The 17,995-nt window shown below is 41.1% G+C and overlaps 1 protein-coding gene across 4 annotated transcripts in view; it reads left to right on the forward strand.

Moving 5' to 3' along the window:
• Window positions 1-17,995, forward strand: part of DYNC1I2 (dynein cytoplasmic 1 intermediate chain 2) — a 384,780-nt gene that overhangs the window by 112,382 nt on the left and 254,403 nt on the right. For all 4 annotated transcript variants that reach the window (XM_069225329.1, XM_069225327.1, XM_069225328.1 and 1 more), the window contains exon 3: window positions 5,401-5,518. In XM_069225329.1, coding sequence (XP_069081430.1) covers window positions 5,401-5,518 — 118 coding nt within the window. The remainder of the gene's footprint in view (window positions 1-5,400; window positions 5,519-17,995) is intronic.

Consider the following 17,995-nt stretch of genomic DNA (forward strand, 5'->3'; position numbering starts at 1 on the left):
CATTGATGATTTTTCTTCGGATTCATTGTCTACAGTGATGGAAAACATTTCAAAAAGTAGTAAGCTGTATCGATGGCTTAAAAAGAACCATTTGATCTACCAATGGAACTATCTTTGGTTCTCTTTGACATTTATTGCATTATTTTTATGGATTGGTTTTGTGACTGTTTTCTTTTTGCTTTTAAATGGTCACTATATTCCTGATCGCTCCTCAGTGGAGCCTGTTGATGAAATTTTAACACCACATCATTCTTCACATAAGGTCCGAAGAGATTTGTCCCCTGTAAATATTACAGCAATACCAAATACTGATGGGATTGTGTGGGACAAAGTTCCATTCGATATATAAGGGCATACAGAGATTTTTCAAATACCATACGTGTTCAAAATCTCTATGTCTGATGTTATTACACCTAATGTTGTCTCTGATGATTGGGATGTCCAAACAGTTGATTCCACTTTTGAAAGTGATGATGTATATGATTATACAATGAATTATGGGGAAATGTTCTGCTATAACAATTGGGGACATCACTACCTACACCGTGCCACTAGATATAGGCCTCTCTTGAACTACACACAGCAGGAACACTGTTCGACACCACAGGTGGGGAGTCCAAAGTATTATAGCGATAAATTTACATACTTTTCTGGGCATGATCCAAAAAAAGCAGAGTCGTATTATTTTTAAAATACATCCGGCACAAATTAGGAAAAGTTTGCTGACAGATACAAAACTGATTTATTCAGATCCTTTTGTTTCCCGGCTCTCGATTGAGGGTTACGAATATTGGAAGAGCACTATTGACTTAAAAAGTGTATGGGGAACACAAGATTGGCAGATACTGGGTAGGGAAGCTTTGTTTCGAGCATGCCTGATTGCTGTGCAAATGATTTTCTTAAATGATACTATTGAGCAGACATCCTGTCTGGGGTTAGCAAAAATTAAAGATCTAAATACGCCCAGTACCCCTACTCCGGCAAAATTTAAAGATTGGCAACACTTCTTTAATGTCACAGAGGACAGGCTAGATGCAATGGTTAAGGCTGGTACCTACAATTCTTCACTTTCCAGTCCCGGCGGGTGGTTGGTATGGCCCACCGATACTAATGAGTGTCAAAGGCGTTTCTTGAACTCTTCAGGGGTTTTTTCAATAAATAGGCCTGACCCTCGCTTTATATCAGGGCAGCATACAGGTATAGTTACAACATACAGTGTGGGTAAATTGTGCCAGCAATGGGTGCAAACAAACACGTTAACAGCGGTTAAGAAACACCTGAACACTCTTTCCAACAGTATAGACTTACAGGATTTTCTGCTAGGTCCTAGAAAACAGCGCTCGAACCGGTTTTTATATGCTATGTACAATGAAATTTGGAAACTTTCCCAGATTGAGGCTGCTGCGCGTTTAAGGCAACTAGATAAGGACAATTTGGAAAAAACCTTAGCTGTTGTCGACAGTGGCATGAACCCGCTGTCCAACAGGATTTATTCACTATTGAATATAGTGTTGTCTGCTATTGATATTACTCAGACTGACTTGTCCCGGTTATATTATGGGCAAACACAGGTACGTTCCATCATGCAGCTGGGTTGGACATTGCAGACACTGAAAAGTGGCCACATTCCATGGAGGTATATTAATGGGAGTGAATTCTTCACTGCTTTTAATTTTTCCATGGAACAAGAGACAATGGCTAAAAGGGAGGCTACTTTCACCCTGCTTCAAGTAGAGAAATTAGACAAGTGTCACGGTAGCAGAGAGTCCTTCAACTATCCGGCTCCTACACAGCATTATTAATTTACCGATTTCGACCTTTTGTTTCTCGAGCTGCCTGAGACATCTTGCAGTGGGACGATATGAGCAGCTAAGAGATAGCTTTATTAAGGAAGAGTGGGAGTTGCCCTTTGATTATAGATGTCTGAACGGTGAAAGAGAGGTCTTTCATAGCGGAAGCGAATGTGAGACTGCTGTTCGTCATTCCATGATATGCAAACAGGTGTCTCTTCACGGTCTTTGCAATGCGGGGGTCGCGAATTTGGCCTGTTTTCTAAAGGGTACTCCCGTCCCCTTGTACTTTCCAATGGAAGTTGTGTGGTACTGAACGACAACCTGGAATTGCCTACGCAATCTCGGTCACGAAGGTCGTTACGTGTTGTGGACATGTTTTGTTTCCCCCCACACGAGAGATAAAGGTATCTGAAATGTGGCCCCACATAGATACTATTAATGTGAACTATGACAAGCTGAGTCGGCTAAAGGCGCTATTGTTTCAGAAACAGGTCGCCTTGACATCCGCAAAAGAGACGTATGCTCTCCAGATTGCGAGATCATCAGCCGAGATACAATCCCTTTTAAATACCAATTTCCCCAAACACTTTGGAGAGCTGGTATCCAGAATATTCAATGCTTCAAGCACCACTGGGATTGTTAATTTCTTTAAGGCTGTCGGGTCTGGTTTCGTGTCCATCTTCCAGACTGTCTTCAGAGTCATCCCGTCAGCCATCCATTCGCTCTTTTCAAGTGTGTTTGGTGGCTTTCCAATTATTTTGGCTTTAATTGGCGGACTACTACTGCTATTTCTTCTGATTCGCAGTGGTTGTTTCTTTCCAGCAACACAGAGCAATGGAGCCGCTCCCGCCAACTCCACTGTGCCGTGAGCGCAAGGTTCGGATCTTCGGTGCACCTTTGCTGGTGGAACTGGAGCTTGACTGGTTGTTGTCATTTCGGCCACTTCTCAGGGGTTCTCAGGGGTTTACAACCAGTCTTCCGCTGCATATGGTGTCTCTTTGAACATCTGCCTATGGTCTGTCTTGCTGTTGCACCGACATCTCTGTGGACCACGAACTGCTGATGTCCCCGATGAGGGTTCATACACAGTCATGCCCCTTGAAACTGAGGTTGCTCTGCGAGGCCACCTATGAGACTTCCGTTGTGAGATCTACCATGGATGAGGAAACCGCAACGAGTAACGATACACCAGGAAATACGGCTCACTTCTGCTCTGTGGATCCGTTTGGCTGCCCAGCACTAGACTTAACTTCGGACGATGTTGACTCATTTTTTAGATCCTTGACTGGTGACTTCGATGACATTCTTCAAGGTCACGCGTATAACACATAATTTGATTAATTGACTTGCCATTTCCCGATTCCAAATTATGCAATTAAATTGACATTTGCTGTTGCACGCTGTACTTGTCATAGTTGACATTAACATCTCCGTATGTATTTTTAAAGAGATTTGTTTTAACATATTTTTTAACACATGCGAATGCTTTTTTGGCTTATTTTAGCATTTAGCTTTTAGTTGAGGAGCATTTTTTTTTAGCATTTGGGTTCCTGTACCTTCATCATACCTGTTACGGCAATGGAGAGGGTGTAGTGAATCCTAGTTCGTTTTAATGGGATAGCAGGAGTTAGCTTAGCCTCTGGCTTGTAGACTCGTGCCCCCCCCCCCCCCCTCACCTAGTGACTTTTAACCTACTTAGCTTGCTCTGTCTTAGCCCATTTAATTATTTATTTCTTCTAAGATGGCTGCCTTGTTTATAGTTAGGCCACTTGTTATGAGTTACATTATCAGTTTCACCGCGCCAAGGGGTCAAGATCAAGCACCAAAGACAAACAAACAGTAGGTGTTCAAACTTAGGGATTTTCCCTCTCTATACTTTCGAGGGATTGTTTATATTAATTGCCGTCCCAAGCATGCCTGTTATCTATTGTTTAGGAATACACTTACATCAGAGGACCTTGTAGATCTGTATAAATACATCACACTTTAGACAGATAATCAGAGGGATTCCGACCAGAGGGCATCGCCACCATTGCTGATACCGATGCTGCAGTCATCTTGACGCTGACCCAGTCTTCGTGTCCCTACGGAGTCTGAGATAGAGACCTCATTCCAAGGTAACGAGGGTTGGGGGCTCCTCTCATGGACACGGTTTTGGCAGATTAGGTTTAGCAAACCCAGCTCTCTTTTAGGTAGGAGGTTAGGCCTATTCACATTAGGGTAATAGGGCATATTCCATCTTATATATCTCTTCCATGTATTGCAAAAGGGTGGGGGTCTTCATAACAATGACTCTCTTCTTCACAATACTGTTACTTGCTATCTTTATTATCCTAATCATTGCAGTCCATGCAACTTATCGCAGATTGCAGTTATGTTAAATAAAAAGCTATTATAACTTTACTGCATCTGTGTCATTGCCTGTGTTTGTATGAAACATAATATATCTGTGAGAAAATTGTAATTTCCGTTTAACAACGACAATCCCTGAGATATCCTATTTTTTAGTTCATGCGTAAACTGCTGCCATAAATCACCTTTTACTATTGTGTTTCTGGTGAGGTGCTGCTAGTGAGCCGGTAAGGTTGGGATGACAGTTGCGACTTGTTGTAGGAAAGACGCAGTCGCCTACAAACAAAAGTACTGCCATCCTTAAACCAGCAGTCTTGCTCAGAGCAAGAGTCCAAACTACGACAGTCCCATTGTCCTAGAACCATCACAGGCTGAGTTATGGGTAAAAATGTTTTGAAAAAAGAATGCTTGCAAAGCATTATGGGGTGAGTCTCCCAAGTGCAGTGAATATGGTAGTATCGGGTTGAGGATTTCTGTGTTTTTTTACGTAAAGCATTTATCGATTACAAGTGTTTTTTGTGAAAGCAATGGGGCTTGAAGTGGAGAACCAAAAGAAATGACTGATTAGGTAATAGTGTGAACAATGTGATCAGTTCTTCAATACCGCAGATGGAGTTCGCCCTGCTGTTCTGCGCTGTGAGCGCCATGGCCACCATGGGGCATGAAGGGGAGAGACAAAAGAAAAAAATAGTTTGCTCTTGTTGAATTATATCGGCAATCGTGCAATAATCCATGCCACAGGGTCCCAGTCTGCAGTTTGGTAACAAAACCACCCAAAGGTGGGACAAACTTAAAGCATTTACCAATTACATCAAGGGATTTTTGAAAGGCAAGCCCACCAATGAGTGAAAGTGACTGGCGTGGTTAGAAGCCCACAGGATAATTACAACAGGTCGAAAAGTGCTTGTGTGCTTGACCTAAAAAAAATCAGCCCATCGGGCATGAAAGAAACAGGCCCACAAACAGCCATAAATCTGACCCACACACTGACCGACTGGACCAGCCCTTCAGACATTGCCCTATAGGCCAGTCCGTTGCATGCTCTCTCATAGAAAGATGTTCGATTTGAGAACTATGCATTTGATTGCGTGGGTTATTACGATTGTGTTGTTCCTGGTGTTTGTAATAAGCCATGTTTAGAAGCGATGATTATATATGTGTTGAGGAATTGTTTTTTTTATAGTTTACTGCACCCCCCCCCCCCCAAACTCTTCTTTTTAAAACTACATTCAGTATTGTGTTTTCTTTATTGTAGACTGACCAACAAAAAGAACCAGCACCTGCTGTTCAAGAAGAGTCTGACCTTGACAAAAAGAGACGAGAAGCTGAAGCATTGCTCCAGAGCATGGGAATAACACCAGACACTTCTTTAGGTGAGACCAGAGGGGACTGAGTTAACTGTGCATTAGGTCTTCTGTGTAGTGAACGGGCAGTACGATCTCACCCTTCTCACACTGGTGGGTAAGCATGCGAAACACATAAATAAATGAATGGGATCTGAAGTATAACAGGCATCTCTTCACGTATTGCGCCATTATGACCAGTCAGAAACATCTAGTTTGAAGATTTTGCAGGTAGGCCGTTTGGGCCTGGAACCCTATCAGCGCTAGTGTTCCTGATTCTGGTGGCGCCGGCTCGTCTAGTGCATCGAAGCACCGAAGCCGTCACCTGTTTCCTAGAGCTTTTGCGTATCTATACCTTTTCACCCTTACTGATGACAAAAAGATGAGATAGGCTCTTCCCATGCAGTTACTGGTGTGCTTTCTCTTAGGTTTCTTGTGCGTGTGGAGTCAGTCGAGTTTACCTTATGCCCGGATTTTTCTGGAATCGTTAGATTTGCAGGTGGACAATCGATAGAGACACTCTTATCTTTTTGTTTTGGGTTGTGTAATTTCCATGCTCTGTAGACTAACCGGATTTTAAGGTTCGAGCTACTTCGCTTCATGTAGAGGCTTAGCTTGTTTCTTTGTTTCAGGGCTGCGGTAAAGCAGGTGTTAAGACTTTTTTTGCTAGCCTTCCCTGATATGTTGGTTGCTTTCTTGGTATTGTTCCCTGCTGATGCCAGTGCTTCGTGGATGCATTTTGTTCCACTCTACTGTGTTCTCCGGGTTTATCATTTCCCATTTTCATCTTCGGCACCCCTGCAAATTAAACTAAGTTAGTTTCTTTGTAATTGTGCAATCTGTTAAATCAGTTCTGTGCTCTGGTTAAAATTATCCCTGTCAAAGTTTCAGTGTAATTTTATTTCCACAACTATCAACCGTATGCGTATAACATGAGAAGTTTGAGTATCTATTTTAAATGGTTACTGCAGTGTGTGTGTGTTTGTAGATCAGAACTTTTAGGGGTTTTGTATTACGAAACAGCACTGGGTCGCTTTTATCCTCACAAGCCCCATTTGTAACAGTTCCACAAACACGTGGTACTGGGTGTGATTGCTGCATGATTCGAAGGCTATCATAGGCGCAGCGAAAACCTCGTCATAATTGCCTTACTGGGAAGAGTTGGTGGTCTCGGCGTAATTTGCTGTGGACAGGTGTTCAAATTAGAATTGACATTAATTGGCGTGACGGCCCGGGGTATCAGCAGCAGGCCAACGAGTGAATGAGCGCCGGGTCTGGTGAAGCCCGCAGGTGGTCCCGCGCGGGAGGATTACAGTTGGCAGTGCACGAGGATCTGTACCTGTTGTCTGAATAAACGCTGCCCTTTGTTACCGTGCGCAACTGTCTGGCTCTTCATTTCAGCGCCTAGTTTGAGGGTGACGCATGGTTAACGTTGGTGACAAACGTGCAAACTAATTTGAGCAATCCGCAGTAGGTTTTGCTGCAGAAAAGACACGATTGCAGAAAAAAACCTTTATTTTGAAAGGACATTTCTTCTTTGAATAATTTGTTCAATTATACTAAAATAACTCACAAAGTGATTATTGTAATGAATGGGACAGGCGTGGATTGTTCAAGGTCAGCTGCGATTTTTTGTCGAATGTATCTTTATTACATAATTGCCTCGTTTGTATTTGTTTTTGTGGAAAAGGGCCTACTCATTTAAACAACGCTGCAAGGTTTTATTAATTATCTTTTATTTGAATAGGTTTTCACACAATCTATGGACTTTGCGGTGTACCCGTTGTTTTTGTCTTAAATATGAAGCTTCCGACAAACCCACAACAACAATTCATAAGATTCAGTTGAAAAGTACAAAGTTCCCCAATTAATAAAAACTGCGTCCTTTTTTCTGTGATTATTAAGTTTCTCAAGCTGAAACCATTTTTATTGCATAACTAGGTCACTGGATACTAACAATGTCCTAAATGTTTTCAGTTACGTTAATATATAGACTGGTATCTACCACAATCTTTTATCATATTTTATTCCGAAACGTAAGCAATTTTTAGACCTGGTGCCATTATGTAATGTGAATTCTATATTGCGTTTAGATTATGCTGTTCATAACTTGGTTGATAATTTGTCTTTTTTCTGCATCATCGTAAATCGTATTTTAATACAATAATCTTTCAGATATCTTAGAAGGTCCTAAATATTTCTTTAGTATTTTACACTCCAACCTTTGAATGTTAAACTGCAATATATATATATATATATATTTATATATATATATATACAACAAAACACACACATATATATATATATATATTGTATTGTAATCGTATTTATATGGCGCTTACTACCCCTGACGAGGCGTCGAAGCGCTTTTCGGTGAGTAGCACGCTACTCTGGAAACCAACAAGAATTAGTGATGGATTAGTATCGGGAAATTATGAGTACAGTTTTAGTATTATTATGAGTTAATTTGAGCCACGGATATGAGAGTTTGTTAGTTAGATTGGAGTAATGGCGGGCTGGAGGAGGAGAGAAATCCAGAAGTGTTAATTGGGAGTATATCCTTAATTTACTCAACCCAAAGGCTTGGGATGAGTAAAGGGGGATGGAGGAGGGAAGAGTATGTGGAAGGGTTAGGGAGAGCATAGTAGCAGGGTGAGATAAATGCGGGAGCATTTAGTAGGGTTGTGTGGGAGGTCACAGTAGTAGAGTGAGGTTTGGTGAGTTAGATGTGGAAGCGGAGGGAAGAGCTTAGGCAGAGTCATTTAGGAGATGAAAGTAGTAGAAAGGATTTTGGATGAGTCAGAGTGAGAATGGAGGATAGTTTGATAGAGACATGACATGATGATGGGTAGATAAGTGTGATCAGATGAGAGCAGTAATTCATAGATATCTAGTATAACAACCCACCCAGGAGCCATGCAATGACCCACGAACATGCCAAGCACAGAAACAACATATAAACATATATATATATATATATATACACACACACACACACACACACACACATACATATGCACATACAATACATAATTAGAACCATGGGTAAAATATACTTAGTCAGACAGGTTTAAAGAGTGTGTGTGTATTTTATTGTTCTGACATAGTAACAATACATATTTTCTGAAGAAACTATACATAACTAGAAATTTACACATAATCTGAAAAAAATATTTATCAACATAGGCATATGCAGTTCATAGATGTTTGAATATGGTGGTTATGAAGGAAAGAGACAACTCTTGAGTAGTTTTCTGAAGACAAGAAAGTTATCTGTGGCTCTTATAGTTGGGGGTAATGAATTCCATAGTTTGGCTGCTTGAACGGAGAAGGATGTACCACCTATAGTCTTTTTCTCGTATGGTGGTGTTCTAAGGTGGGGTGCCAATCTTGAGCGGAGGTTTCTTTGTTGGATGTATTTGGTTATTTTGTTTCTGATAAAAAGCGGTCCTGTTCCATGTATAGCTTTGTGGGTGATACAAAGCAGCTTTTAAGTACACCTTCTGGCAACGGGTAACCAGTGTAGTGCTTTCAAGGCAGGGGAGATGTGGGCTTGCGGTTTTACATGTAATAGTAGCCTGGCTGCGGAATTCTGGATACGTTGTAGTTTTTTCATAACAGATAGAGATGATCCATGGTACAGGCCATTGGCATAATCCAGTTTGGATAGTACAAGCAAGATAGTAGCTTGCACCTTGTGTGGAAATCCGAGGTGTGGAAGATGCGTCGTAAAGTCTTCAAGGTGATGAAGCTTGTTCGTGCTAATTTGTCCACTTGAGCATTCATAGTTAACTTGGAATCCATGGTGATTCCTAGGTTTTTAACTTCCTTGGATAATGGAGGAGGTGGTCTGAGATCGTCAGGCCAGACGCACAGAGGGTCATAACTTTTCCAGTCACCACATATGAGTATTTTTGTTTTGGAGGTATTTAGTTTGAGATGGCTCCAGGTCATCCACTGATCAACGGCTCTGAGGCAACTGAAGATTTGTGAGTTTTCAATGTTTTTGGGGCATTCTAATTTAAGTAGTATTTGTGTGTCATCTGCATAGTTGTAGCATGTGAGATGGAAATCATTGATCAGTTTTGGTAAAGATATCATGTAGATGTTGAAAAGCAATGGTGAGATGATTGACCCTTGGGGGACCCCTGCTTTTGTGAGGTAGGGTTCGGACGAGAAGGGGGGCAAGTGGATGATATTCGATCTTTTTTGAAGATAGGAAGTAATCCAGTCGAGAGCAATCCCTTGTATGCCGGCTTCGTGGAGTCTTTGAATTAGGGTGTCATGCTCAACTGCATCAAAGGCAGCTGAGAGGTCCAAGAGAAGTAGTGCAGCAACTCCATTTCGGTCGACTGTGTTTTTTTAATATATATATATATATATATATATCAAGTTCAGTGATTAATTGAATAATTACAGTTGGAATTACTGTTTTGCTTTCAAATATACCAGTCCATGGAATTAACTCTAGTGCCTTCGTGGTAGGTTACATAAGTAACACATTAGGTGTGATCAGTAGTGGGGGATAGCTCATGTAGCTGGTAGGTGGGATTAGTAGTTGAGTTAGAGGAGGTTGGGTATTTCTGGGTTGCCAGGTATGACTTTCAAAGGACAGGTTGTGATCTTTGAGATGAGATGTGGGCATTTGCAGAAATACGAAAACATAGATCAAGGCAAACATGCACACAATTTAGAAAAGGATGTACTCAGACAGAGGAGGCATGAAGAGGATACAAGTTAAGCAGCGGCTGATTTAAGAAAAATGGAAAGGTGACAATCAAAGTTTTAAGTCCAGGTCAAATTTTTTTTAGCAGGGTTTTTCAGTCTCTAAATTGCGACATGCTGAAAAAGCAACGAGTGGATTGCAGCAACCTAGAGCATTTCAACTGCACATCATCAGAAAGTGGTTTGCCAAATAATAATAAAAAACTAAAGATTTGAGGCTCTGTAATTACCAACAGTAATAATAATCTTGGAACAGCAGTACCAATCATCCTGTTTCCAAAGCTCACATGCCATGCCATGGTAATGTGTAAGGTGCAGCCAGCTAGGAGGAACCAGCTCCTTCAAGGTATGTTTCCTTTGCAGTATGCTTCTGTGTCTGAGGAGGAAAAGGCTTTATCTCTGTTGTGAGTGCCGTGGGAGAAATACCCAAGGACAAGTGGGTGTTGCATATAATATATTGAGAGAGGAATAAACGTCTATAGTAACAGCCCATTGTCCATCTGGACTTCCTGAACCCTATTCCAGTTTCTTTCTCAGACCTACAGTACCTTTAGAATAGTTTTATGAACAAATATTTTCTCTCACCTCCCAGAGGATGCGATTGTTTTTCTTCACAGGTTGGATAAATAAATCTGCATGTTGATATCCAAGAGGTTTACATATTTTTGGTCTTGGTGATCTCCCTTGTGTCGGAAGATTAGCCGGAATCGTATGAGCTCTTTCCAATTCAGATTCTTTTTTGAAAGAGAGACAAGTCATTTTCGGTAAGCTTCCAGAAAACATATACAGGCATTGTAGTTTTTCCTTCCGATCCTACAGGGATACCACATTACTGTTCCTGTTTCAGTCTTCCAAATCTGATACTGCTTTTTGAAGATTGTGTGTTGAGGACATAATCGGAGTGAGTTCCTTGGTATGAGAGGTTTCTTTGTCTTCCAAGTTACTGATTCTATTTTCAGTTTCAGTGGTACTTATTTGTCTCATCTCCAATTTCGAAGTGCTGAAATCATATTTCATTGCATCATTATTTATTTTAGTTGATTTTCCAGTTCATAGACATCCTCTGGTTTCCTGAGGATCATGTCTAATGAAGATGAGTGTTATATTTAGAGAAGTATGGTTTCCTTTAATGAACCTTGGGGGGGGACTGGAATGGAATGTGTGTGGGGCAAAAAGAATGTAGAAGCAGGATTCTCGGAGCAGTTGAGCTGGACTGCGGATGCAAAGCTGGGTTTCAGGCGGAGAGGAATAAACCTTTTATGAAATTCTCTTTGTCTCTGAACTGGATTATACGACAAAATTGGCGACAAAGGGTTGTACGAACTCCACGTGTATTTAGAAGATGCTTCGTGGGTTCCTCCGACTGTCTGGTGTTGAATGCTGTTAAAGATGCAGTTTCCTTTCCAGCAGATTCCAGGAGGTGGGTGGATGTCTGGAAGCGATATTTACTAATTTGCGCATCTTCGAATTGAGCAAGTATATATTTTTTTTATCTTCACTTTACACCCTGACGCTTTGTTCGTTGCGTAGCAACGATTGCCGCGCAGCCACAACAGCTCTCAGCTGTTGTTCGGGAGCGCGATTTAAAACGCACTCACCGCATCCTCGCACTTACGATTAGCGCGTTCCCTGCGGTTCACGAGCATACATTGAAAGACGCTCGTTCCCTCATGCTTAGGATTGAACAAGCGCGTTTCCTACTGTTCGTAAGCAGTTTTTTTTTTTAAAGACTCTCATTCTTGCATCCTGCTCCATTTTATTGTACGATCAAACGAAGTACACTTTACCCTTATTTACCGATATTGTATAATTATATTGGTTGAACTTACCGGACTTTGCTCTTTGTATTACTCGTTTCCGTGGTGTTGTTCCATTTCCCGTTTCACAGGAAGGAAGTTTTGAATTTTTTTTTCTCTTCTTCCTAAGTGACTAACTTAGGAGGAAAGTGTTAAAGGGAGGAAAAGAATAACAAGGACCATTTCCTAAGCAGGATGCAGTTTGAGCCACCAACGAAATTTCTGCAAGTTAAAGGGGACCCGCCCATACCGTGGTCCAGATGGAAAGTGGAATTTTTGACTTATTTGAAAGCCATCGAGGAAGATGGCATGTCTCAGGAAAGAAAGAAAAATATTTTATTACACTGTTTGGGCTATGAAGGGCAACTCATTTATAGAACCCTCCCGCAAGGAGTTCTTCAGGATGATGAAATTGATGTATTTCAGGACGCCTTGAATAAACTAGAGAACAGGTTCAAACCGACTACAAGCATAGCTTTAAACAGGTTCAAGTTTTATACTAGAAGCCAACAACTGGATGAGACATTCGATGAGTTTTTGACAGGATTACGTGGCTTATCCATGCACTGTAACTTTGGGCCTATTACGGATGAAATGATTAGAGATCAGATTATTGTTCATATTAAGAGCAGAAGAATCCAAGAACAATTGTGGGTCATGGGTGATCCGAAGTTACAGGATGTGATCAATACCGCTAAGGCGTTGGAACAATCAGAAAAATGGATGAAGTCAGTGCAAGAGACTGAGAAGAATAAGTTGACGGACATGGAAGTTGTTGGAGCTATTGGTAGTGGGGGATTTAGCAGTGATACTGTTACCAGAAATCTGCATGGAACAAAAAAAGATGACAAAAATGTTCAAAGTAATAGGCTGTTATGTTATCGTTGTGGCAGTTCTAATCATCTGGCCAATTTTCCATAGTGCCCAGCAATTGGGAGAGAATGTTAAAAATGTAAAAAAGTGGGGCACTTTGCACGTGTCTGTAAAGAAGTTAGGAAGGTTGATAGTCACTGTAAAAACAAAGTGGCGTGTGTCTGCGAGGAAAGAGAAAGGGGTGTTGTGTTGTCTGTCAAGACTGACTCTGTGAACAAGGAAGGCAATTTGAAAACAACCAAAATGCATAGTTCATATTGAGGGTCAGGAGCTGGAGCTTATGGCAGATTCCGGATCCCCTTGGACTATCATCACATGTGATTATTTTGCTCAGAAATTTAGTTGTGTGGGGTATGTCCAATTTAGCGTGCTCGGATATTGTGGCGGAAGGATTCGAGGCTACTGCTATTAACATCATTGGTTGTGTTAAAACTAGAATTTGTTTTAAAGATCGTTCTACACAGATTAAATTGTATGTGGCTGGGAGAGGGGTTAATGTGTTGGGGTGGAGAGACCAGGCTGGGTTAGGAGTAATTTTAAATCCCAGGGCTCGGGAACCTGTAATGTTGGTTGAGGAAAGTGATAAAGCCAAATGGATTGTCTTCTAGATTCCCGAATGTGTTTTCTGATACTCTGGGTAAATTGAAAGATTATACCCACAAGATTAGATTGAAGAGTAATGCTAGACCAGTAGTGCACAAATTAAGGAAAGTTCCCTTTGGGGTGCGTGAGGAATTGAAAGATATGTTGATGGAAATAGTGAAGGAAGGAATTATTGAGGAAATTGAGTCATCTGAATGGGTTTCACCTATAGTTTTAGCCAGGAAGTCGGATAATTCTTTGAAATTATATGTGGATCTGAGAGCGTTGAATGCTAATATTATAGTCAATTGACACCCATTACCCAACATAAATGAAGTTGTTAGTCTCCTGGATGGAGCGAAGATTTTTTCCACACTAGACTTGAGGTCGGCATACCACCAAATTGAGCTCACGGAGGGCTCCAGCCATCTGACTGCTTTCATTACTCCACAGGGTTTGTTCCAATTCAAATGTATGCCTTTCGGGTTGGCCTCCGCGGCGTCAGTATTTCAAAGGGCCATGTATAATTTATTCAAGGACATGGACAAGTTTGGGAAATGTTTCCAAGATGATGTATTGGTTTATACTAAAGATGAGGAGGAACACAAAAATCATCTAATTAAGGTGTGCGAAATATTCAGTATGAGTGGATTGACTCTGAAGCTTAAGAAATGCCATTTCTTTGCTAAATCAGTTAATTATCTGGGACATTCCGTCTCAGGTGAGGGAGTTGTTCCTAAACAATCCCTTAGTCAAGGCCATTATTGATGCACCTGCTCCAGACTGTCGTGAAAAACTGTTGTCTTTTGCAGGATTGTGCGAATATTACAGCAAATTTATTGAAAACTTTGCTACAAAAATGGAACCTTTGAGGGAATTGACGAGAAAAGGTGTGGAGTATGTGTGGTCTGAAAGGCAGGAGAATGCATTTGAGACCATCAAGAAAGAGATTGCTAGTGCACCTACGCTCAAACCATTTAATGTCCAGGCTTGTGTGTAGTAACGGTGGATGCTAGCAAGTATGGTGTAGGTGGTGCGTTATCCCAGAAGAGTGGCAAAGATATGTGGAATGTTACTTTTGCTTCACGCACTTTCACCAATGCGGAGAGAAGGTATGCAGTAATTGAAAAGGAATTACTAGCTTGTGTGTGGGCGATTGAGCATTTTCGGAATTACACTTGGGGTTCGTGGTTTATTCTCCCGACTGATCACAAACCTTTGTTGGGGATTCTATCTCCAGGTGGTGGGTGGAATGCGACAGCCCGTATTGCAAGATTGGTCTCGAAGTTGCAAGAGTATTCCTTTCAAGTGGAGTATGTTCCTGGAAAAAGGAATTCTGTGGCTGATTGTCTGTCGCATCTTCCTCAGAGTGATTCAAATGTTCGACAGGAGTGCGAATATGATGACTCTGACATTGTCTCTGTGGTGTCTGAATTTATTTCTGAAGAATTCAAAGCCATTGAAGAGAAGGATTGGTTTGATAAAGATCAGGAAGATTTGACTTTACAAGAGGTGAGACCGTATTTGAGGGTTGGTTGGCCAAGGAAGGAATGTATTCTGGAAGAAGTGATGCCCTTCTTTAAAGTAAGAGATGATCTAGAAATTGAGAATGAGTTGGTATTCAAAGGGGGAAAGTGTATTCCACCAGTAGGCATGCAAGCAGTCATTTTGAAGTTGGCACACGAAGGGCATCCTGGGATGTCATCCATGAAAAGACTTATACGTACTTCCTTTTGGTGGCGAGGAATGGACAAGATGGCAGAGAGAACGGTCAGGGAATGTGGAGTATGTGTGAGTGCTGAAAAGATGTTAAGGACAAGGCCAGCCCCATTGCGTCCTGTTCGGTGGCCGGAGTCTCCCTGGCAGAAACTAGGCTTTGATATTTCTGGTCTGTTTTTGTTTTTGCCGCATGAGGCTCGATTCGCTTTGGTTTTAGTGGACTATCACTCCAAGTGGCCAGAGGTGAAATTGGTGCCACATGCCACAACAACCGCTGTGATTGAGTTTTTCAAAGAAGTGTTTGCCAATGAAGGTTATCCCGAGACTATAGTGTCGGACAATGGTGTTCAACTGGTGTCGAAGGAGATGCAGAAGTTTCTCAAGTATTGCAATATTAAGCATGTTACAACTTCACTATATGAACCACAAGAGAATGGACAGGTTAAGAGATTTAATCGGGTTTTGAAGGAGAGTATTTGTTGGGCACGTGGTTTTGGTGAGTTGTGGAAGGAGAAAGTGAGAGAGAAATTGTGGTATTATCGTATCACTCCTCACACTACCACAGGTGTGAGCCCGTTCAGGCTGCTGAGGGGTAGAGATCCTGTATCCAAACTGTGTCCATGGTGGTTTAAAAAGAAACATAGCAAAGAGCATGAGAATGTTAGTGTGGAAGTGATAAGAGATCACGTGAGACTGAAGCAAGAGAAGTGTAAGGAGGCATATGATAAAAAGTGGGGAGTAAAAGATCCCAGGTTTGTTGTGGGAGATTGGGTTAGGGTAAGGAAGCCCGGGTGGTTGAAGAATGGTATGTCCAGGTTTGGTAAGGCCATGAAAGTGGTAAAAGTTTTTAGAAAAAAAGTTTTTACACAGGATGGGAAAGTTTGGAATGTGAGTAAACTGGCCAGGTGTGTTCCGGAAGGTGGGGAGACACAGGATGGATGCTTTGTTGTTCCCCATGAACATTCCGCTGTGTCGGGACCTATTGTGCACAGAAGGGGTGATGAACTTGTTGTTGAGGACGCAAGTCAAAATGGTGCATGTACTGAAAGTGAGGAATGTGAGATTCCTTCTGATGTTGATTGTAGGGAGAGTGATGTACAGAGTGGTATGGAGGAGAGTTGGAAGGAGGACTCCATAGCCTCACGAGTAAAGCTTAAGGGTCGTTCCAGACAAATGTCGACTTGTTTGGTGGACTATGTGTAAATAAGGAGTGTTAATGTGTTTAATCTATTGTCATTGAATTTTCTTTATTCTATTGTCATTGAATTTTCCTATATGTTTTGTTTGTTTTATTTTGTTTAAAGGGGGAAAATGTGTTATATTTAGAGAAGTATGGTTTCCTTTAAGGAACCTTGGGGGGACTGGAATGGAATGTGTATGGGGCAAAAAGAATGTAGAAGCGGGATTCCCGGAGCGGTTGAGCTGGACTGCGGATGCAAAGCTGGGTTTCAGGCAGAGAGGAATAAACCTTTTATGAAATTCTCTTTGTCTCTGAACTGGATTATATGACAATGAGCTTTCCTGTTTGGCTTTGGTAGGCGAACCTGGAAATGGAGGTTCAACTTCACTAGGTTTTAATCCAACGTTTGGGCCTTTTTCAGCCATCCCGCTGTAAACACTGTTGGAATATTAAGTTCCCGTATTGTAGCAGTGGAGGATTATTGGCAGGCAAGGCATTGCCAGTAATAAAAAACTATCATTGTGGCACAGGACCACAAAGCAACAGTTTGTGGTAAAGGATTGTAAATAGACATGGAACTGCTAGCAACAAAGGATTGTCATTCTGGCACAGAATTATAAGTAGAGGACTGCCATTAGGCATGGGACGATTTAATGTGGATCTTACAGTACAGATAAAGAAGAGCTTTAATAGACATCAAGACCTACAAAAACGTTTCTGTGAAAAAAGTATTTTCAACATGAATTTTTCAGTGATTGTCATAATTAAGTTGATGTGATGTTGGTAATCTATGTTCAGTTCTTTAGCATACATCGTCTATTTTGTTAATAGTTATTGTAGGTATGTCTATTGCCATTTTCTGTTTATGTATTTATCTTTAAAATATTTTTTTCACTAAAAGTCTGTTTATATTGAGATGCATATTCTGTACACTGTCTTGTATGAATGATAGTGAGTGGTTGTCTTAGAGAGTATTTAAATAAGAATATTGTTTTTGAATTTTTGTACACTAAATTTATATATCTTAATTTACTATTTAAGCAAGAGTCGTATATACTTCCCAGAATATATAAAATGATCCCATATGAATTTAGTTAAGAGATATACATACTTTCATTTAGGAAAGTTGGAGAGACGCACTAGTTACTCGAGGCAGTGGTGATAAGGGCCATCCTATGCAGTTATCAGGCTAGGATACCGACTGTCAACCGTGCGTCCAATAGCTGGCAGTGATGGAGACGAGATGTTTGTAGGTTGAAATAACCAGTAACTCAGTATAATTGAAGAAGCAGCTCCATTATCGCTGTAGTTAGTGCTTGTTGGTATAATTTTGAGCCAAACTGCAATAGTGGTTCCTATTAACAGCAGAAGTAGTAAAGCAGTAAATTATTCGTAGAATGAACAGGCTCCATAAAGGAACAAAGCTTCAACGACGGCAGGATTCTACCAAAAACGTAGCCAGTCGTGCTATATGTGTACGTTTTATACGCAGTCCTTGAGAATACATATAGTGCGTAGGGAAAGCAATCTTATGATAGTATATTGCAAGATGCAACAGGTTTTGTTGATAATCAGCAGTCAGTACTGTGGATAAAACACCCTCGGTAGGTAATCCAACATTGTTTACAAACC

Source organism: Pleurodeles waltl, chromosome 3_1, assembly GCF_031143425.1.
Source record: "Pleurodeles waltl isolate 20211129_DDA chromosome 3_1, aPleWal1.hap1.20221129, whole genome shotgun sequence".
In the NCBI taxonomy this organism is placed as follows: Eukaryota; Metazoa; Chordata; class Amphibia; order Caudata; family Salamandridae; genus Pleurodeles; species Pleurodeles waltl.